General features: G+C 43.5%; 1 protein-coding gene across 6 annotated transcripts in view; it reads right to left on the reverse strand.

Annotated features, from left to right (window-relative positions):
- Positions 1-848: 848 nt before the first annotated feature.
- gli2a (GLI family zinc finger 2a) overlaps positions 849-24,260 on the reverse strand; it is a 132,078-nt gene continuing 108,666 nt past the window's right edge. For all 6 annotated transcript variants that reach the window (XM_088383388.1, XM_088383385.1, XM_088383384.1 and 3 more), the window contains 4 exons: positions 19,008-19,172; positions 18,506-18,787; positions 4,991-5,357; positions 849-4,916 (listed from right to left, as the gene is read on the reverse strand). In XM_088383388.1, the coding sequence (XP_088239514.1) occupies positions 2,653-4,916; positions 4,991-5,357; positions 18,506-18,787; positions 19,008-19,172 (3,078 nt within the window). In that variant the 3' untranslated portion in view covers positions 849-2,652. The remainder of the gene's footprint in view (positions 4,917-4,990; positions 5,358-18,505; positions 18,788-19,007; positions 19,173-24,260) is intronic.

Raw genomic sequence — 24,260 nt, forward strand, 5'->3', positions numbered from 1 at the left:
TTTGGGCTCATGTAGTATATTACTCAGTCTTGCACAGGGACGTGCAGGTTGGGTGTGGGATCGGGTGAGATCTTTGGGTGCTGCAGCACACACCCTTTTTTTTCTTGATGCCAGTGTCCTTTTAGACTTAGACTCAACTTTATTTTTCCCTTGGGATTGCTCCCTTGGGAAATTCTGGTTCTAGTAGCTCACATAGAAATAGTACAAAAGAAAATTTTGCACAAGTAATAAAGAAAGAGAAGAGCAATAAGTTAAGTTATGAGTAATAAATAAGTGTTGAGTAAGAAATAATTAGTAATAATAATAATAATTGTCATATTTGCATGGAATTCTGTGGCTTTTCAATGTAAAATGTTTTGTAACTGAGACAAAAAATGCCTCAAGATAAATCTAAATTAGAGATCAATAAAGTTCAATAAAACCATGTGATAGTAACGTGACAGATTTCCCCCCAAATCTGACAAATTGCCAAGTCTGATTGGAAATGCCACTTGACTTGATTACAAGTCTACAATTCTGAGATGACAGAGCACAAGAAGTGGCGTGGTAGAAAAGTGGCAAGCACGTCCGCCTTACTGTTTTGAGATGAAGAGGGTTGAATCTGGACTCCTGCCTTCCTGTGTGAAGTTTGTGTGTTCTGCCCTAGCTTGCATGGGTTTTCTCTGGCTTCCTCCCACATTCCAAAAAATATGATTTTAAGATGAATCGAAGACTTAATTGTCCATAGGTGTGAATGTGAGTCACCTATATATATATATATGAGCTCTAAGACTGGTTTAAAACCAGTCAAGAATGGATAAGAGGTATAAAAGATTTGATGGGTGGATAGAACACAAGTTATAGCCGTACACAGAAAAAAAGTCATAGTTTATTTGAAATATACATAGGCTATATACAGTGTCACACAAACCCAAACAAACTTGTAAAAGTATATACTGTAGTAGTAAATACACAGAAAATTTTAAAGGCTACTTAGAAATACAAGGGACAAATTAAAACTTGGGATTTTGATGAGCTAGTATGCAGAAACAGGATTTTGAATATCAAAGTCTGTCCTTTTCTGAATTTGACATCCTGCGGTTCATCCATAGCCCAGGGGAGGTATGGGTTGTGGCATAAAGGTCCTGGGGGTGATGTTATAAATGTGTTAATTAGAGTTGGATCCCATTAGGAACACACAGAGGTACTTGTATATTATTTTAGAGAATGTTGCCCATCACACATAGGGGTCCGAATTCCTTGACAGACCAAAGCATATCCTTGTCCATTTCAATATTTCACCCTTGTGGATTTGACGTCACAAAGAGATCTTGCCTCTGAATTATAATAGCATCCTCAAATGTCCAGACGATGATCAAAAAGCAAGTCCGTGGACCCTGATATTAGTTTCAAATATTTCACCATGATTATGTATGTCATTATAACACATTACAAAGGACTATCATATTACTTGAAGGAAGTACCATACAGTATAATTCTAAAAGTTTCGTCTCCACTGGAATACCAGCTGTTTTCTTGTGACGGAGCTGTGATTAGATGCTCATCCCCAATATCCTCTGCAAGGCAATGTGAAATGCTTTCAGTGCAGCACTATATACCGTGTGTGTGTGTGTGTGTGTGTGTGTGTGTGTGAGTGAATTTGCGTGTCTGTTTGTCTGTCTGTCTGTCTGTCTGTTTATCTGTCTGTATGTATGTACAGTCAAACTTCGGTTTTCGAACGTCCCGGTTCTCGAACAAATCGGAATTCGAATGAAAAATTCGAGATTTTTTTGCTTCGGTTGTCGAACAAAATTCGGAGGTCGAACCTCGCGAGATGAGCCGAAAGGACTCGAGAAAACCCGACCACGCGGCCCGGATGCCGACTGACTCCGTTCGTTATTGTATTTTTGTTACTTTGAGGATTGTATTAACCCCTAATCATGCCTCCAAAGAAAGCAAGTGGGAGCAGTAAAGCCATCCTAAAACACAAAGACGCTCTTAAAGCAATGCGACAGTGAACGCCCGGTGCGCTGCAGTTGCGCGATCGGACGAAATTAAACTACCTGCGCACTGAGGTCCACTTAAATTTTGGAAAGTACATCAGGACTTTAAAAATGTTTTCTAAATTTCAGCGATGGCCAGCGCGGTGCAGTTGTACAGTCGGCGGCGCGCTACGGTTGCGCGTTCGGACAAAAATGCGCAAATGAAAAAATGCTTAGGCGTTTTTTTTAGTCTTGGAATGGATTAAATTTTTTTTTACATTATTTGTAATGGGAAAAATAGATTCAGAATTCGACCGATTCACTTCTCGAACCGCCTTCTGGAATGGATTGTGGTCGAAAACCAAGGTTTGACTGTACTATGTATGTATGTATGTATGTACTATGTATATATGTATGTACATATGTATGTTTTACACCTCCACTGTCGACCCCACACGCCACTGGTGTTTGTGTGTATATGCCTGAATGAGTCCTTTCTTATCTCCTAGATTCTTGACATAAACATCTTAATACAAATCTAACAAGAATATCATACTGATATACTGTAGACAGTGACAATAAAACAAATAAAATGACCACTCATTCATTGTTTAGTCAGTGCTTTGTCCAGTCCATGTATTCCTGATGTATGAATTATTGCGACTGAATTGGCTTAAAGCTGTGTTTGCTCCTAACTAAACATATTGAGGAACTTGCTTTCTTCAGCCAGTGCTGTGAGCATTGAGCTCATATCCCCAATGGCCATGTTGCCAATTCCTGCTGGTACCGATGCGAGAGTAACAGAATTGCGAGGGGTGGTGAGACGAGATGAATTCTGGGAGAGGCTCTGCAAAAGGCCAGGACTAAGGGTCCCTGACATCAGGCTGGAGTGATCCCCATCATCTAAGATCGAGTCAAAATCTATTTGGGTGTGTTCCGCACCACCATTTCTACCTGTGGAAGAATCCACTGTACTGCTAGAGACCTGGTTGACTCCTGGTGAGACCATGTTACTAACTGCCACGTTGTTATTTGCAGGGGTCTGGCTTACACTGGGGGACACTGAGGCCTCGAAGGTTGCAGGTGTTTGTTCAAAGAAATGAATTTCACCTGTGTAGAACATTGCAGAGTTGGGATTCTCAGAGTTGTTTCGTAAGGTCGCCGTCCCATTGGGCCTTTTTGGACTTGCCTCTGACGTGTTGTTACGCAGACCGGGGCTCACATCAGATAACTTGGGTATTCTGTTCAATTGCATCATACCAGAAACAGGATGCTGCCTGCCACCTGGCTTGGGTTCTACTGGGGTTCTTGGTGGTAACATTACACTGGTACCATTCTGTATGTTGCTGTGCTGGGATGAAATATTATAGTGCTGTTGCTGATAAACCACATGGTTTATGTGAGAATATTCATCAGGTTGTGCCCTTCCTCTATAACTTTGCACTCCTTGATCCATCACATTATTCCGAGTGGCACGCACATTATTGCTTGCAGAAATAGAATTTTGAATTGTGTCTTGGCTAAACCCTTGTACAGAACTTTGATCATTCAACTTCAAAGTGCTGCACTGTTTTTGCTGATGATGGGGGTTGTTCAGCCTCTTGTTGTCGTGATTTGCATAGCCCTGTTTATACACATTCTGATTCACTGGTACGACTTGCTGATTGCTGCCAAGGCCTTGACCTTGTGCCTGGAAGGAAGCAAAATTGTTCCTCTGTGGAACAACAGTTAGGTTTCCCCTGAGAGAATGTTGCTGTTTGGGGAGCTTTGTTGCAGTGTCCACGGTTCCTGAACTCACCTCATTCCACTGAACTGGCATATTATTCTTGTTAATATGTGATGACGTTGAGAAAGGCTCTTGGGGCTCACTATGATTCATATCCTGACCAGACTGCATGAAACAGGCATCAAACAAAGGACCCTTTCTCTGGGAATAAAATGAGGCGAGCGGGGCACTGCGAGTCTGATAGCCCTGAGACTGGTTATTGAATTGGTAGTTCCCTTGTCCCAAGTTATGACCTTGGTTCCCTGGGTTTTGGGACCTCAGGTATTGCACCATGTCATCTGGAAGAACTATATCATCTTCCGCACCCTGTTCGCCCCCATTTCCCATCCCATCTACCGCCATGTTCTCCATAGCTACATTCTCTGAAATGCTTGGTGGTCTGGGGGCAAACGGGTAGCGCTGCAGGTTGCCATCAGAACGAGTGCAACCATACATTGCCAATGCTTGGTGACATTCTGAAGAACTATTCATGCTGTTCATACTGTTATAGCGTGGAACTGTAGAAAGAGTGTCATGGGTGGGACAGCGCACTGGGTCACTGGCCCGGCGTGGAAGGTTGGCAGGTACCTCATGGGGCATCAGGCTGTGGTTGCCATATCCAGTATCACTGCATCGCCGTGGCACATTTCCAGAGGGTGGCTGGTGGTAATGGTGTGTGGAATATTCCTGAGAGTCACTATAGAGGGCCATGCGGGTCCTGAGGCTCATTCTCTCCATATTGGGTAAGGGCGTAGGTGGTGCTCCACCAATGGCAGCAGCATATTTTGCCTTTAGACGATAATGCTGAGCTGGGGTCAGACTTAGAAGGCTTGGGAGATTTCCTCCCCCTGCTCCACCAACACCACCACCTCCGCAATGGCTAGCCTCACTCGAGCGTCGGGATAAATCAGTGGAGATTGGGTCATAGGAGTCTGCTGAACTGATATTGTTATGACGGTTAGCACCAAATTGGGATGCCTCACTGGAGCGACGGCTGGAGTAGCAAGGTGAGATGCCGGATGAGCGCCGACTCATGGTGTATGCTGAGCTGATTGTGCTGCTTGTGCTATTACGCCGATCATTTAGTTGGTTTAGCAGAGTAACTTCACACAAAGACTGGTCTCCGAATCGCTGACCATTGTGTAAACTGTTGAGGTTAGTTGTTAAGTTGGAGTTCTCCAGCAAGGAACCTGTAGTTGCAAAGAAAATTATTAGTGGCCTTGGTCAATACATCTTGAATGAAGACATCAAAGTTTATAGTTACCAGCTGTAGGTATTGGGGGCAGCTTAGTGTTGTTGCGTTGGCCCTGTAGGGGCTGTGGTGCTGAATTGACCCACGGGCAGGAGTCTCTCACCGTCTTCAGCTTTTCTTTCTTGATAGTCTCCATTTTGATGGTAACTGTGCCACAATGACTCACTGCTTTCCTCAGCTGAAGTCCTATCCCTGTCTGTTGTCCCCCAGCAGGAACAGTCGAGTCAACCAAGGGACACTCATCTTGTGCACTCAGGTCCCCAAAGCTGCCCCCACTGTGCACGGCCATCTCTACCCCACTGTCGTTGTTGTTGGTGCTGCTGAGAGGTGATGGCTGACTGCTACATGATGAGTGACCACCAGGACTGGATTGATACATCTAGTGAGGGACACCAAGCAACAAATGGACATAAATAAATAATACAAGCACTGATGTAACCCAAATGGAAAATCGAGGTAGTTTGGTGGTACACACGAGGCATGGAATAATTTACCTTTTAGATGGTACACCACAATCATGTTTTTTTTAAATGCGCAAACTTCCCTAAACAGGTTAAGTTGACTTCTTCCCATACCCCAAGTTCTCAGCCTAAACACCATCAGTGCTTGTCAGGGTGAATTCCACATGCGACCCCCTGTTACTACAACAACCAATCAGCGGCTTACTGCTTCTAGGGGTTCATTAAACGTACTGCATGGACGAAGTTTATGATGGAGGCAAATATGGTGGCTAACTAGCATGGCTAATATGTTACCATCTAATAGTTTACATCACAGAGCATTTAAATGAGTCACACTTGAGGTAGGAGGCGACCAGTGAGCGAGCTTGAGGATGGCTGAAGGAAATTAACTTTTCAAACCTTTCCCCCTGACTAAACTAACATATGGGTAATATTACTGTATTGGCCCGAATATAAGACAGCGTTTTTTGCATTGAAATAAGACTGAAAAAGTGGGGGTCATCTTACATTCGGGGTCTAGACATTATACCCATTCACAACGCTAGATGGCGGCAGATTTTTTTTGCTCCTCTTATTTATTTATTTATTTATTTGTTGTGTTATTCATTCATTATTTATTCAGCACGCTTTTGTTATACTTGTTTACTTGTTGTCTGTTGTGAGCCATGTCTTGTCACCGTGGGATAGGGGGGAACGAAATTTCGGTTTCTTTGTGTGTCTTTGGCATGTGGAGAAATTGACAATAAAGCTGACTTTGACTTTGATATCCTTAAAGCAAACGCTGAACTTAACTCCCCAGGTAAAAGCGAACCCCTTGTCATGCGGTCGCGTTTATTTTTCCGGTTTTCTGTCTCGTCGGTGTCGTAACTTTACTTCCTGTTTTATTTTGTCATCCCTTCCGTTTCGGTTCGTGTTTCCTTCCTCGGTGTTTGGTTGTCTTGTCTTCCCCGATCCCGATTGTGGCACCGGCGTGATTGGCGCTAATTGTCAGCACCTGCCTCCCAGCCCTTTTGTGTGTATTTAGTCCGCGTCTTCCCCTTGTCTTGTGCCAGTGTGTCTTGCCTCGTCCCGACCACCAGCGATTCTTTGACGTCCGAGCTCTCAGTAAGATTCCTCCTTTTTGTCTCGCCACAGAGCGACGCCTTTTGTTAGTGCCTTGATCCCCATAGCCTTTTTGTCTCGCCACAGAGCGACGCTTTTTGTTAGTGCCTTGATCCCCATAGCCTTTTTGTCTCGCCCCAGTGCGACGCTTTTGTTTGAACTTTTGCCACGTGTTTCCCTCGCAAGAGGCGTTTTGAGTTGTACTTTTGATCAGTGTGTGTGCTGGAATAAATCAGAGAAAGAAACGACTCTGCATCCGAGTCCTCCGCCTTGTTCCCTGCCTGACAGTCCTGTCACAAAGAATAAAAATAAAAATAGTGGTAGCACGAAGAAGAAAAATTAAAAATAAGAAAGAAAAGAGAATAAAGTAAGAAAAGAGATAACAAAAATGGAAAAACCAGAAGCCATTCATTTACAAATGTGATTGCACTTTAGTTTACCGTATTTATTCTAATTATCGCCCATATTCTAATAATTGCCCAGTGTGTGTTAGCGATGATATAAATAAAAAAACATTGATACCTCTAATTATGATACTATAATTATTTTTACCCATGCTGCTAAAAATTCCCCCCAAAACTTACATTTACGTTTTCCTCCGCGACCGCATGCCGACGTCATTGCGCAAGTTTAAATATGACTGATTTGACAGCACATTGAATGTCCCTTTTAAATTGTTCTTCTCCATAAACTATAATACAATTATACTCGTCACTCCGCTACAATATCCTCACACAATTACGTTATCGGGGCGTGCGCTCGAACAAGACGATCGCGATAACATGACGTGCGCAACATGTGATGTGCGACGGTAACGTGTCGCATCGATGGAGCGTCAATTGACGCACCCCGCTGTTCGAGGTAGATCAAAACAGCCGCTGTTCTAGTGTTAAGAACATCAGTGAGATGCAGGTATTGCATACTACATAAGGAAAATATACATATTATTGCCCATTTCAGTGCCCCTTGGCGATCGGACAAAAAGTGTTCTCTATTAATCGCCCACACCCCCGTTGGACATAAACCTTCTCTAATTATCGCCTTGGGTGATAATTAGAATAAATATGGTACATATTTAAATGTTCAGATATTAAGATGTGATAGTTTTTGCATGATTTGAATGAGGCAAAATAACATGCTTTTCTCTCGAATATATTGTTATAATCATTTGTTTGAGATGTACTGTAATTATTTTCTGTATAAAAATTAAATTTGGTGTTCAAAAAGTCTTTTTTCAAACTTGAGTCTTGAAAAAGAGGGGGTCGTCTCATAATGAGGGTCGTCTTATATTCGGGCCAATATGGTACTAAATAATTAAATAAAGTATGTATTTTATTGGTAATTTTTGGCTGCTAAACAAGCGCAGATGACCGTGGCTTGGAGGAAGGCTATCCCACTTGCAAAACAATGACGTCAGAAATGTGGCTGCCAAAGCAGGGAATACTTGCAATATGATGTCACATTAATGAGAGCACCACCCATCAATGTTGGACAAATTCAAGGTAACAAGGTATTAACATAACGATCTTCAAATTAATGTTTGCAGCCAATTATGAGTTATTTTGGTGTGTCTTGCTTTGGTGAAATTAATTATAGTAAGCTTTCTACCAAGGCTGATGACGTGTCTAACTAGCATAGCGAACATGTTTACATCATCAAGCAGAGTAGTAGAGTCCTTTTTTTTTCCTGAGGAAACTTTACCTTGACTCTTCTGCTAAAATCAATTGTAGCTTATCTCACATCCATAATTTTGTTTTTTGTCATTTTGTACATATGTTTAAAATCTGAACCTTCAATATACAAACAGCAAGCAGGCTTTAAGTTGTATGCAGTGAAAGAGGGAGAAAGAGAGTAGATGGATACATGTAATAAGCACTCATGCATTAAGAAAATTAGCTTGAATATATAATTATTAACTTTCAGTTAGCATAAGTCTTATATTGTTGAAAAATAGAGATCACAACACAAGTCGTATGTTTAAGCTTTTACATTACAGCAGCTAGACCTGTGATGTGATATATATATATACGTATATATATATACGTATATATATATAATAAAGCGTGTGTACATATATATACACTAATATATATACCGTATTTGCCGGACTATAAACCGCACCAGATTATAAGCCGCACCAGCTAAAATTCAGGGGTATTTCAGTTTTTTTCTTACATAAGCCGCACCGGTCTATAAGACGCACGTGCACACGAGTTTTTTACAAAGAAAGACAGTACATAGAAAGCCTTTTTAACGTTTTAATAACATACTTGAACATGTCTTTCTAAACATTGCCTGTGACGCAGCAGTAGTACCGCAGCAATGCGAAAGTGTGCATGTGAGTTATTAGCAAAGAAAGACTGGACACAGAAAGTTTTTTTAAAGCTTTAATAACATACCTTAACATTTCTTTCCAAACACTGCCTGTGACGCGGCAGTAATACCGCAGCAACACGGAAGTAACACAGCAAAGTCACTGAGATGCGGCGGTAACACAGCAGCAACACGGTAGCACAGCACTAACAGGGCTGGTTAAAAAAAACATACCAGTAAAAGTAAAAAAAGAGCCGTCTTCATCTTCCTCCTGTGCACTGAAACCATCGAAGTCTTCCTCCTTAGTGTCCGATTGGAATAGCGTTAGATATCCTTCGCCTCACACTTTCCCAGTCTCTCTTTCGTCGTCGCTTTTATGCATTTCTTCGAGTGTGAAGAGGGTCTGTTCATGCTAATCTTATTCATGCACGAAGCGCTAAATTACATTAAACTAGCAAGCGACACATATAGCTTAAAAGCGGCATCATATGCATTTCTTTTGTCCCCCATAATGACGGTTTGTGTATAAAAGCTTCCTGTCTTTGTGTGAGTGCGGGTGTGTGCGTGATGCGCGAGACGATCAAAACACAAACTAGCACGTCTTCTTCGGCGCATTATCTCTTCTTCGTCTGTCTCGCTCTTGCTTCCTGCTAGAGCGCCCCCTGGAGACCGGAGGCCGTAAAAATCCATAAGTACGCTCCAGAGTAGACACAAGATAATGTCATCAACATCGACTGCCTTTGGCTTAAAAGCGGCATCATATGCATATTTTTTGTCCCCCATAATGACGGTTTGTGTATAAAAGCTTCCTGTCTTTGTGTGAGTGCGGGTGTGTGGGTGATGCGCGAGACGATGAAAACACAAACTAGCACGTCTTCTTCGGCGCATTATCTCTTCTTCGTCTGTCTCGCTCTTGCTTCCTGCTAGAGCGCCCCCTGGAGACCGGAGGCCGTAAAAATCCATAAGTACGCTCAGAGTAGACACAAGATAATGTCATCAACATCGACTGCCTTTGGCTTAAAAGCTGCATCATATGCATTTCTTTTGTCCCCCATGATGACGGTTTGTCTATAAAGGCTTCCTTTCAGTAAAGTCCGTCTTGATCGCGTTCTGCGTGATGCGCGAAATGTAAACACAAACTAGCACGTCTTCTTCGACGCATTATCTCTTCTTCGCCTGTCTCGCTCTTGCTTCCTGCTAGAGCGCCCCCTGGAGGCCGTAAAAATCCATAAGTACGCCGCGCCGCCGTTTAAGGTTCAAAGTAACCTTCCGAATTAAATGCATTAAAAGTTCACATTCATTACAACCTGTTTTTGGTGAGCAAAATGTCAGAAGAATTGAATTTAAATGCTGATTGATTGGGTTTTAATACAACGCAGATGGTCCAAACAGCGCCACTGCTTTGTGTAATCTCTGAGTGACATGGCAGAGTAAGAGAAAGGGTTTAGAGCACAGGTGTCAAACTCAAGGCCCGAGGGCCAGGTACGGCCCGCCACATCATTCTATGTGGCCCGCGAAGACAAATTGTGCATCAAATTCGTGTCATTACTAGAATTGCAAATTGTCTTCACTTTTAATAATATCTTTTTTTTTTAAATATTTGACCAGTTTTTACTCGTCTGATTTGAAAACGAGTTATTTGTCAGTTTGTTTTGTAGCTTTTACTGTATATAATAGTGTTAAGAGTAAAAGTGATCAAGTCATCACGGCTTATAGTCCGGAAATTACGGTATATATAAATAAATAATAAAGCGTGTGTGCATAAGTGTATATTTATATATATACATATAAACATGTATACACACACACATATATACCTATATACCTATATATATATATATATACATATATATATATATAAAATTTGTTCTCTGCAAATTACGCATTCTCTCAAATTCTCTGGCGGCATCAGATAACTGGGCACTCACATCAGTATATATATATATATATATACACACACTAAAGGGAAATGTGCTTTCGGGAGTTTGCAAACATATTTTTTAAGGTTGTGTTAAACTTATAATCATATTAATATCTAGTATTGGAGTGCTCGTGTGGATTGGTGGGGGCCGAAGAATGTGCAGGCAAACTGCATGAACTTGTTTTCTTCGAAGTGTTGTGGAATAGGCCCGGATAGGGAGTACCGGAGGAGACCACCTCAAGGTCGGTGAGGAACGAGAACAACAGCACGTCTATGAGACCGGGCTTCGAGGGGAAAACCCAACCGCCTGACCTCAGCGACACCTGGACGGGGATTTAATTGTTGCCTTTGTGAGGCCAGTTCAGATATGCGGCATCACAAATTTACACGATAAGTCAGGTATGTTCGGACCTCCACAGTGGAGGCTCTGCCAAACCCCTGAGACCAACTCACCGAACCCCTAGGGTTTGATCGAACCCAGGTTAAGAACCACTGATATATACCGTATTGGCCTGAATACAAAATGATGTTTTTTGCATTGAAATGAGACTGAAAAAGTGGGGGTCGGAGTCTAGACATTATACCCATTAACTTATGCACAGCGGTAAGTTAAAGGTTGCTGGTATCGATTGAGTATGTTGCTGTGATCGTGTGCGTCTTTGACACAAAGTGAGTATATACATTTCATTATTACTACTGTCCACTGTTGTGCCGCTTGTCCGATTGCGGTTTGCTTTATGTGGCGCCGTTTGATTGACAGCTCCCGCGCGCTCCTTTAAGTTTGCCTCGCATCGTGTGAGTAGCCGTTACGCAGCGGCACGGCGACTAATGGTCGCCAGCAAATGTATTTGTTGTCTCGATGACTTATGTTTGGTGTGTTGCTGAGAGTATTTCATTTATGGTTACTTAGTATAGCGGAACCGTTACGCGCAGTTAGTTATGTAATGTGTGCCGTCTACTAGTATTGTGTGACGTCAGAAGTTGAGCGTGCTGTATTTCTGTCTGTTGCAGAACCACACAAACACACATCACACACACACGCACACACTCACAAACACACACACACACCCCACACACCCTTCACACGCTTCATACAATAATCACACACACAAGAATCACATGCACACACCCAAAGACTCACCCATGTACATTACACACCTGCTCTCACGTCCTTACGACCAAACAGGTGCCTATACCCTTTTGCCAGTTTGCCAGTATGCCCCTATGAGCCAAAGTAGAGTACAAAATTGCCGGACCACAATCACAAAACATTGCATAACAATCTGTGGAGTGAAGCTATGGAACAGCAGAAATGAAACAATGTCCAACCATCAACCAATTTAAAAACAAATACAAACTATCAATTTGGGCCAAATGCAGGGAAGAGGGGTAGCATGGGTATTGTAAAACAGTCCGATCTGTGGTATTATATAAATATGGATTATTGATTACACTGGGCAACAATTTTTTATTTTTTGAATGTTGCCTTGATTTTTACAACTGATTTAGGGTAGCTTTGCGCTGCTGAATCAGGAAATAACATCTATTTGTCTCCATCAGGTCAGGTTTTTGTGCCAAGTTGATTTGAAAAAATCAGATCTTGTGACAAAATCACAGTTTTTCACTACCAGAACAAATGCCTTCCAAGCTTCCAGTTCCACTTCGTTCATTGAATTTTCGAACTCTGGATCTCTGATGAGCTCACGGATCTGAGGACCGTAAAAGATGCCAACTTTCAACTTTTCCATGGTTAATCCTGGAAAAGCTTGGCACAAGTAAGTGAAACAGTCACCATCCTTGTCCAGAGCCTTGGTGAACTGTTTAAGCCAAGTTTGATGTGCAGAGGTGGGAAGAGTATTCTGTCTCTGTCCACCAGAGGGTCGTTGATGACGTTCCTCTCCTTACAAGGCACCAATTCCTCCCGCACAGGCCAGTCCTTCTTCGTGTAATGCTGAGCACGGTCTCTACTATCCCACATGCACAAAAAACATGGGTACTTGGTAAAGCCAGACTGTTGTCCCAACAAAAAGTTCACCATCTTCAGGTCAACACAAATAAACCACTTATGCCAAAACCACTTCACTGGTTCATACTTCTCCTTCAGCGTAGTCGAGTGGGCGATAGGTACAGAGGCAAACAGGTTGCCGTTGTGTAACAGAACACATTTCAGTGATCCCTTACAGCTGTCAATGAGGAGTCTCCAATCTTTGGGTTCGTACTGTGACACACCAAGCGTGAGCAGAAGCATGGCAATATCTGCACAGTACACCAAGTCCTTCTCCTCAGAGGAAAAAACGGAGATACTCTCGATGCCTATTGCGGTAGAAACTGATACGAGCACTGTTAGAGAGTAGGTTTTTTTCTTTCAATCTGGATGCCAACAGTTCAGCAGAGTCCTTTGACAAGCTGAGGTCGCGAACTAGATCATGCAACTCGTTTTGGGGAAATGGATGTCGAGCATCATTTTCAAAAACCACTTCTGCTTCTTGTCTTCTTCACTAATGTCAGGAAGTTCTCCGCAGATAGGCACTGGAATTTCATCGCAATGAGCTACAGGACGACGTGCTGATTGAAGATCAGGATACTTGAGGCTTCCTCGGTTCTTTCTGTTGATACCGGTCACATCAACAGCACAGAAGTAGCAGTCAGTGACATGGTTTGTCGGCTCCCTCCAAACCATAGGAATCCCAAATTTCAGACTCCTCTTGCCATTGGTCCATCCACGCAGAGTCTCAGTGCATGCCTTGCACACTATGTGTGGTGCCCAGGCTTTATCCTGGTCACCAAGTTTAATTACGAAATATGCATGGTAAGCACACGTGGCCATATCTCAAAAACTTGACCTGATTGAGCAAAACCAATGTGATTTTTGGATTCAGCGCATCAGATTCGTCCTAAATCAGCTGAAAAAACTCAGACAACAAATTTGTTGTTGACCTGTGTTATTGTATTGATTATATGGTATTGATTATAATGTATTGATGATTACCGTATTTGACGGTGTATAAGTCCACTCGGTGTATAAGTTGACCCCCTAAAATTCGACGGAAATTTACGATTTTATGATATATCCTTTGTATAAGTCGAGCTCAATTGTTGCATTATATTAAACTTAGGAATTCAATCAGAAATATGCGAAATTTATTGACGAAATGTGTTCAAATTCCGGGAGGCCGTGCGCATGCGCAGTGGCCGGAAATAGCTCCAGCCGAGCGGATCGGCTGTTTATAAGCACCGCGGAGGAGATCGCGGAGCCTCATTCGACTTCCAGCGGCCGGCGAGCTCGCGCACGCCGCCCGGCACCACCGGGAGGCCGAAAATAGCTCCGGCCGAGCGGATCGGCACTTTATAAGCACCACGGATGAAATCGCAGAGCCTCATTCGACTTACAGCGGGCCACGCACTCGCGCACGCCGCCCGGTTCAAATTTTCTAAGTGCCAACGGCTCTTGCGCCATAAAGAGTCTGCCTTGGCTGGTTCCCCATGTCGGCCAGAACAAGGGAAAATTCGGCCTGTTCCCCTGGAAGTCCGGCCAAGTTTGGCGAATATTTTCTAAGTGCCAACGACTCAACCGCCGTAAAGTGTCCGCCTCGGCTGGTTCCCCATGTCGGCCACCACAAGTGAAAATTCGGCCTCTTCCCCTGGAAGTCCGGCCAAGTTTGGCGAATATTTTCTAAGTGCCAACGACTCAACCGCCGTAAAGTGTTCGCCTCGGCTGGTTCCTCCGGTCGTCCAGAACAAGTGAAAATTCAGCCTCTTCCCCTGGAAGTCTGGCCAAGTTTGGCGAATATTTTCTAAGTGCCAACGACATTCATTTAGACATGGCGATTGAATGTTTACGTACCGGTAGTTATTGTTGTTGCTTGACGCGCGATGACTCGCACATTCGCTCAATACCCAGTACTTCCCCCTAGCAGTCATCGTCGCTGCCTGGCTTTCGATGTCCGTTATTGAGGTGAGAATATTTGAAATTGTTGCTGAGGATGCGTGTTAATGCGACGAACGCTTTATAATGATTCAGTTTCTCGCTGTTTGATGAGCCTGACGGACGTACACCCACGCACAATGAGATGCATGAGAAACGGCCTTGGTTACCATCACATTTGAAGCGATGAATACGAAGTTAAATTTTATGACTCGGTGTATAAGTCGAGGTCGATTTTTTTCGGTCGATTTTGGATCGAAAAAGGTCGACCAATACACCGGCAAATACGGTATATCATTGATTATTATTGATTATTCTGATTATTGCATATTAGCACATAGTATTATTGTTCTGATTATTGTACATTATTACATAAGTATAGTAATGTGTGTGGTATATAATTATGGTATATAAGTACATAGATATAGAAAAATCTGTATTATGAATAGATAAAAGAGATAGTGGGTAGGATTTGAAAAGTTCTTTAACTTCTTCCTACTCCTTTTCGAGCCTAATTCTTAAGTTATTTATGACTTGCTTGAGACATTTTGTTATTGTCCTGTTTTTGTTTTTCTTTTCTTTTTCCTTTTGTATTTTACTGATATCGTTTTCTGTTTTTAAGCTCGAAATAAAATTGATCAATCAATTAATCAAAGCCACAGTGCCTGTTACTTTTTTTGCCAATAATTCAGTAAAGCAATCAAAACTGAACCACGTCTTCCCTCCTGTGTTCTGACCGACACCCGGGGGCGAAAAGAGCATAACCATCCGAGCCAACCCCCTATACAGTCCTCAGGCTCCCCAACAATAGTGATAGCAGTTTACATTATTTTATTGCAATATTTTGCCTTATTCAGATTTATTTCAAGACTACAGTTACAGTTAGACTTCACTTTGATGGTTAATGTAGTTATTGCAATTTTGTTGTTTTATCACAGTGGTTTATTTACATTTCAAAAACCAGAAGCCATTCATTTACAAATGTGATTGCACTTTAGTTTACATATTTAAATGTTCAGATGTTAAGATGTGTTTTAAGATTAAGTTTTTGCATGATTTGAATGAGGCAAAATAACATGCTTTTTCTCTCAATTATGTTGTTATAATCATTTGTTTCAGATGTAATCATTTTCTGTAAAAAAATTAAATTTGGTGTTCAAAAAGTCTTTTTTCAAACTTGAGTCTTGAAAAAGAGGGGGTCATCTTATAATCAGGACCGTCTTATATTCAGGCCAATATGGTACACACACACACACACACACACACACACACACACACACACACACACACACACACACACACACACACACACACACACAAATACATATATATATATATATATATATATATATATATATATATATATATATATATATATGTGTATCTATATATATATATATATATATATATATATATATATATATATATATATATATATATATATATATATATATATATATATACACCTGTATATATCATATATGCATATATATATGTAATTTCCGGACTATAAGCCGCGACTTTTTTCCAAAATTTTGGACCCTGCGTCTTATAGTCAGGTGCGGCTTATATAAGATTTTTTTTCGTGATGACTTGATCACTTTTACTCTTAACACTATTATATACAGTAAAAGCTACAAAACAACTCGTTTTCAGAACTGGTCAAATATCTAAAAAAAAGATATTATTAAAAGTGAAGACAATTTGCAATTCTAGTAATGACACACGAATTTGATGCACAATTTGTCTTTGCGGGCCACATAGAATGATGTGGCGGGCCGTATCTGGCCCCCGGGCCTTGAGTTTGACACCTGTGCTCTAAACCCTTTCTCTTACTCTGCCATGTCATTCACAGATTAGACAAAGCAGTGGCGCTGTTTGGACCATCTGCATTGTATTAAAACCCAATCAATCAGCATTTAAATTCAATTCTTCTGACATTTCGCTCACCAAAAACAAGTTGATGAATGTGAACTTTTAATGCATTTTATTCAGAAGGTTACTTTGAACCTTAAACGGCGGCGCGGCGTACTTGAATTTGAATGAATTTTTACGGCCTCCGGCCTCCAGGGGGCGCTCTAGCAGGAAGCAAGAGCGAGACATGTGAAGAAGAGATAATGCACCGAAGAAGACGCGCTAGTTTGTGTTTACATTTCGCGCCTCACGCAGAACGCGATCAAGACGGACATTACTGAAAGGAAGCCTTTATACACAAACTGTCATCATGGGGGACAAAAGAAATGCATATGATGCCGCTTTTAAGCCAAAGGCAGTCGATGTTGATGACGTACTTATGGATTTTTACGGCCTCCGGTCTCCAGGGGGCGCTCTAGCAGGAAGCAAGCGCGAGACAGACGAAGAAGAGATAATGCGCCGAAGAAGACGTGCTAGTTTGTGTTTTGATCGTCTCGCGCATCACGCACACACCCGCACTCACACAAAGACAGGAAGCTTTTATACACAAACCGTCATTATGGGGGACAAAAGAAATGCATATGATGCTGCTTTTAAGCTATACGTGTCGCTTGCTAGTTTAATGTAATTTAGCGCTTCGTGCATGAATAAGATTAGCATGAACAGACCCTCTTCACACTCGAAGAAATGCATAAAAGCGACGACGAAAGAGAGACTGAGAAAGTGTGAGGCGAAGGATATCTAACGCTATTCCAATCGGACACTAAGGAGGAAGACTTTGATGGTTTCAGTGCACAGGAGGAAGATGAAGACGGCTCTTTTTTTACTTTTACTGGTATGTTTTTTTTTTAACCAGCCCTGTTAGTGCTGTGCTACCGTGTTGCTGCTGTGTTACCGCTGCGTCTCAGTGACTTTACTGTGTTACTTCCGTGTTGCTGCGGTATTACTGCCGCGTCACAGGCAGTATTTGGAAAGAAATGTTAAGGTATGTTATTAAAGCTTTAAAAAAACTTTCTGTGTCCAGTCTTTCTTTGTTAATAACTCGCGTGCACACTTCCCCGTTGTTGCGGTACGACTGCTGCGCCACAGGCAATGTTTAGAAAGACATGTTCAAGTATGTTATTAAAACGTTAAAAAGGCTTTCTATGTACTGTCTTTCTTGGAAAAAAACTTGTGTGCACATGCATCTTATAGTCCGGTGCGGCTTATGTAAGAAAAAAACTGAAATATCCCTGAATTTTAGCTGGTGCGTCTTATAATCCGGTGCGGTTTATAGTCCGGCAATTACGGTATATATATATATATATATGCATATATGATATATACAGGTGTATATATATACTGTAATTTAAAAGCTTAAACATGCAACTACTTGTGTTGTGATCCACTAAAACCTTTGAATATAACTATTTTGTGATTACTGATTTATACATAAAACGTAGTTGTGATCCCACTAAAACCTTTGAATATATATATATATATATATATATATATATATATATATATTATCATAATCAAGATTTTGTAATTACTGCTTTATGTATAAAAAGTAACAGTTTCATAAATTTGCCAGACTAATTCAAATGCAACAAGACATGAAGAGGCATTAACTCTTGTTGGTTGAGTCATGAGACAGAGAAAACGGAATGCTCACCTCAGTGCAGGCTATCCATTATGGAAATTTTAAGGGAAAGAAAAAAGCACATTCAAGCAAAAAACTGAAAATGTGACTTAAGCATGCAGACAACTGTCAGTCAAATATTTAACCACAGTGTCAGTGGTGTCAGTGTTAGTAAATGTGGAAACAAAGGGACACAAGTCATGCTGATAACAGTATTCAATCAAATTACTAGAATGGCAATAACACCTTCAAGTGTATAATCATGACTCACAATGGAATTCTCAGTCTTGATTGATTTGACTTGTAGACAGTCTTCCATGCTTCTCATGGTGCCTTTGGTATCGGTCCTTTCATCCACACTTCCTGTGCCATTTTTAGAATGGAACTCATTCTTGCCATTATCTTTGGGAGGTTGAAGTCCTCGAGGAGCGTCACTTCGCTGTTTCTTGGTGACATGAGCCTCCGGTCCGTGAACAGTCTTAACATGCTTCCTGAGAGAGCTGGGGTCTGTGTAGCGCTTGGTACAACCCGCAATTTTACATACATATGGTTTCTGTTGAAAGGGATTAAACACAATTTGTTTAAATAGAGTTAAAATTCAGCATCACACAGATAGGACAGACAAACAGACAATATGTTTGACATGAATCATAACATTAACACTTTTACCAAGAAAAGACAAATCTTCAGATCTAGAAGTGTTGCCAATGCACGATTGTACCGTGTATGTGAAAGCTGTGCTCCACACAAAGCTGGTTGACAACTTCACATACCTCATTAGAATGTGTACGATTCTGGTGCTTGGCTCGGTCTGAAGCATTTGAGAAAGCCTTGTTGCAGCCTTCATGCTCACACACATAGGGTTTCTCCCCAGTGTGAGACCGAAGGTGGGTCTTGAGATTCTCTAGACGGGAGTAAGCTTTTGTGCAGCCCTCAAACTGCAAATAGACAGAAAGCCAGTGTGAAATGGTGAGAAGAAATGCCACAGGGATCCATCCACCCATTCCCTACACAGTTTAAGTTGGTAAAAGGTCAAGGAGTGCTATTTCAGCTTGCACTACCCACAAAATATTATAAATGTTTAACTTTTTTTTGGTTGCATTTTCCTTCTGTGATTTCTACATCTTTTGACCAATTACAATAATTCCAACTTTGAATTGTTCAGTTTATCCCAACCAATGCAATAATTGCCACATACCAACAATTCTATATTTGGGGGGAAATGTTAATTAAAATACCCACCAAATAAATTACATATTTAAATTTTTTTCCCTCTAATTTCAACATGTTTTGACTAATTCAATTCCTTCCAACTCTAAACTCCCAAAGTTCAGGATATTCAGGAATACATTTTGTCTAATTTAAAAATTAAAATGTTTCACATGTTTTGGTGCCAAAAATCCCCCATAGAGAATGCGCTATCACATTCAACATTACCGTATTTTCCAGACTATAAGTCGCAGTTTTTTTTTCATAGTTTGGCCCCGGGAGTGCGACTTATACTCAGGAGCGCCTTACGTGTGAAATTATTAACACATTAGTCTATAATTTCACGTTAGTTTCACACTAAGCTGCAAAAGGCTCTCTAGACCTGTGGAATAATTGGAACTGCAACTGATGATGAGTCTGACGTAAGCGACGTAGAAGAAGAAGCGCTGCATCGTCTTCCTCAGGAGTTAGCGGAGTTGTTTAATTGTGACACAGAGGATGAACCTCCCATCTATCCAAGACTTGTACCTGTCCAGGACCAGGAAACGTGCAAGTAACATCTCAACAGACCCTTCGCACCCAGGTTGCAGCCTGTTTGAACTACTCCCCTCCGGACGCCGTTATAGAGCTCTGTACACTAAAACCAGCAGACACAGAGACAGGTTCTTCCCCCAAGCTGTCGCTCTGATGAACTCACACCACTCTTAGAGTCTCAGAGTCATTACTGTGCAATAACATCCCGCTTTCCACACCTTTTTTGTCTACACTGTTTGTACTATGTGTCCTCTCTGCATCCATTGCAGCCTGGTCATCCTACAAGAGGGACCCTCCCATCTGTGGTCTCTTCTCAAGGTTTCTCATTTCCCCTAGCTGGAGTTTTGAGTTTTTCCTTGCCCTCTTGGGAGTTTAAGATCAGTTTAAGATCAGGGGGTGTTTGAGAATATCTTTCGTTCTTCACATGTCCTGAGTGTTGTTGTTAGTCACCTAAATGTTGAACAGAGGCTGTGATTTACCGAAGTCAAATTCCTTGTTTGGCACGCTCAAACATGGCGAATAAAAAACTCTTGAATCTTGAAGATTTAATTGGATTTAGTGATTTGGAGTGACACGGATGGTTTGGTAAACTTGTTAGCATGTTAATTATGGTATAGTTATTTGAATAACTCTTAATATGTTACGTCAGGCACATTCTCAGTTTGTTGTTTATGTGTCATGTAACGTTAGCATACCGTACAATTATTCAGCCTGTTGTTGCCTCTATTCTATTTTTATTTTAAATTGCCTTTCAAGATGACATGTCTGGTTTGGTGTTGGACTTTGTCGAATAAATTTCCCCCTATAATGCGACTTATACTCCAGTGCGAAATATATGTCTTTTTCCTCTTTATTATGCATTTTATGGCTGGTGTGACTTGTGCTCCAAAGCAACTTATAGTCCGGAAAATACGGTACATGGTTGTATTATATGTGTATACGTGTACAATAATAGGTCAACATAAACACATATATACGTGAGTATCCGGGTGCAAAAAAAATCCTCATTTCAACAAGAAAACCTTCAAATTTTCAATCCAGATACCCAAGGAAAATATATAAAATATATTTTTCAATATGCTTAAATTTTTTTTATTCAAATGGCAAAAACTAAGTCAAGAGACAATTTTATTACAAGCGATTTCCATCCCAGCACAAATAAAAAAACAAAAGATGTCCATGGTTTTGCATTTTTAGCTTCAACTCTCTTTATAGCTTCTGCTCCCTGTTTGATCAGACAAATCCTTGGACTGTTTTTTTCTCCCCCTCCATGAGTCGTCACCTTATCGTGGTGGAGGGGTTTGCGTGCCCCTATGATCCTAGGAGCCATGTTGTCGGGGGCTTCATGCCCCTGGTAGGGTCACCCATGGCAAACGGGTCCTAGGTGAGGGGCCAGACAAAGCACGGCTCACAAGCCCCTTATGAGGATTGAAATAAATGGACTTTGTTTTCCCTCGCCCGGACGCGGGTCACCGGGGCCTCCCTCTGGAGCCAGGCCTGGAGGCGGGGCTTGAAGGCGAGCGTCTGGTGGCCGGGCCTTCGCCCATGGGGCCCGGCCGGGCATAGCCCGAAAAGGAAACGTGGGTCCCCCTTCCCATGGGCTCACCATCTGTGGGAGGGGCCGAAGGGGTCGGGGGCAATGTGAGCTGGGCGGCAGCCAAAGGCAGGGACCTTGGCGGTCTGATCCCCGGCTGCAGAAGCTGGCTCTTGGGACATGGAATGTCACCTCTCTGGCTGGAAAGGAGCCCGAGCTGGTGTGCGAGGCAGAAAAATTCCGACTAGATATAGTCGGACTAGCCTCCACGCACAGTTTGGGTTCCGGTACAAGCCCTCTCGAGAGGGGCTGGACTCTCTTCCACTCTGGAGTTGCCCACGGTGAGAGGCGTCGAGCAGGTGTGGGTATACTTATTGCCCCCCGGCTGGGCGCCTGCACATTGGGGTTCACCCCGGTGAACGAGAGGGTAGCCTCCCTCCGCCTTCGGGTGGGGGGACGGGTCCTGACTGTTGTTTGTGTCTATGCACCAAACGGCAGCTCAGAGTACCCACCCTTCTTGAGGTCCCTGGAGGAAGTGCTGGAGAGCGCTCCTTCTGGGGACTCCATCGTTCTACTGGGTGACTTCAATGCTCACGTGGGCAATGACAGTGAGACCTGGAAGGGCGTGATTGGGAAGAACGCCCCCCCCCCCACCCCCCCCCCATCTGAACCCGAGCGGTATTCTATTGTTGGACTTCTGTGCTCGACACGGATTTTCAATAATGAACACCATGTTCAAGCACAAGGGTGTCCATGTGTGCACTTGGCACCAGGACACCCTAGGCCGCAGTTCGATGATCGACTTTGTAGTCATGTCATCGGATTTGCGGCCGCATGTTTTGAACACTCGGGTGAAGAGAGGGGCGGAGCTGTCAACTGATCACCACCTGGTGGTGGGTTGGCTCCGATGGTGGGGGAAGATGCCGGTCCGACCTGGCAGACCCAAACGCTCTGTGAGGGTCTGCTGGGAACGTCTGGCAGAATCTCCTGTCAGGAAGAGCTTCAACTCCCACCTCCGGCAGAGCTTTTCCCACGTCCCGGGGGAGGCGGGGGACATTGAGTCTGAGTGGACCATGTTCCGCGCCTCCATTGTTGAGGCGGCCGACCGGAGCTGTGGCCGTAAGGTCGTTGGTGCCTGTCGTGGCGGCAATCCCCGAACCCGCTGGTGGACACCGGCGGTAAGGGATGCCGTCAAGCTGAAGAAGGAGTCCTATCGGGTCGTTTTGGCCTGCGGGACTCCGGAGGCAGCTGACAGGTACCGGATGGCCAAGCGGAACGCGGCTTCGGCGGTTGCTGAGGCAAAAACCCGGGCGTGGGAGGAGTTTGGTGAGGCCATGGAGAATGACTTTCGGACGGCTTCGAGGAAATTCTGGTCCACCATCCGGCGTCTCAGGAGGGGGAAGCAGTGCAACGTCAACATTGTTTACAGTGGGGATGGCGTGCTGCTGACCTCAACTCGGGACGTCGTGAGTCGGTGGAGAGAATACTTCGAAGACCTCCTCAATTCCACCTACACGCCTTCCATTGAGGAAGCAGGGCCTGGAGACTCTGAGGCGGATTCTCCAATCTCTGGGGTCGAAGTCACTGAGGTAGTTAAAAAACTCCTCGGTGGCAAGGCCCCGGGGGTGGATGAGATCCGCCCGGAGTTCTTAAAGGCTCTGGATGTTGTGGGGTTGTCATGGCTGACAGGCCTCTACAACGTTGCATGGACATCGGGGACAGTGCCTCTGGATTGGCAGACTGGGGTGGTGGGTCCCCTCTTTAAGAAGGGGGACCAGAGGGTGTGTTCCAATTACAGGGGAATCACACTCCTCAGCCTTCCTGGTAAGGTCTATTCAGGGGTGCTGGAGAGGAGGGTCCGTCGGGAGGTCAAACCTCGGATTCAGGAGGAGCAGTTTGGCTTTCGTCGTGGCCGTGGAACAGTGGACCAGCTCTACACCTTCGGCAGGATCCTCGAGGGTGCATGGGAGTTTGCCCAACCAGTCCACACGTGTTTTGTGGACTTGGAGAAGGTGTTCGACCGTGTCCCTCGGGAGGTTCTGTGGAGGGTGCTTCGGGAGTACGGGGTGCCGAGCCAACTGATAAGGGCGGTTCGGTCCCTGTATCACCGATGCCAGAGTCTTGTCCGCATTTCCTGCAGTAGGTCGGATTCGTTCCCAGTGAGGGTTGGACTCCGCCAAGGCTGCCCTTTGTCACCAATTCTGTTCATAATTTTTATAGACAGAATTTCTAGGCGCAGCCGAGGCGTTGAGGGGGTCCGGTTTGGGGACCTCAGCATCGCGTCTCTGCTTTTTGCAGATGACGTGGTGCTGTTGGCTTCTTCAGGCCGTGATCTCCAGCTCTCGCTGGAACGGTTCGCAGCCGAGTGTGAAGCGGTCGGGATGAGGGTCAGTACCTCCAAATCCGAGTCCATGGTCCTCGATCGGAAAAGGGTGGAATGCCCTCTCCGGATCGGGGATGAGATCCTGCCCCAAGTGGAGGAGTTTAAGTATCTTGGAGTCTTGTTCACGAGTGAGGGGAGGATGGAACGCGAGATCGACAGGCGGATCGGTGCAGCGTCGGCAGTAATGCGGACCCTGTACCGGTCCGTTGTGGTGGAGAGCTAAGCCAAAAGGCAAAGCTCTCAATTTACCGGTCGATTTACGCTCCTACTCTCACCTATGGTCACGAGCTATGGGTCGTGACCGAAAGAACGAGATCCTGGATACAAGCGGCCGAAATGAGTTTTCTCCGCAGGATGTCTGGGCTC

This window comes from Syngnathus floridae, chromosome 8 (assembly GCF_059516105.1).
Source record: "Syngnathus floridae isolate MCC-2025c chromosome 8, RoL_Sflo_1.0, whole genome shotgun sequence".
NCBI lineage: Eukaryota > Metazoa > Chordata > Actinopteri > Syngnathiformes > Syngnathidae > Syngnathus > Syngnathus floridae.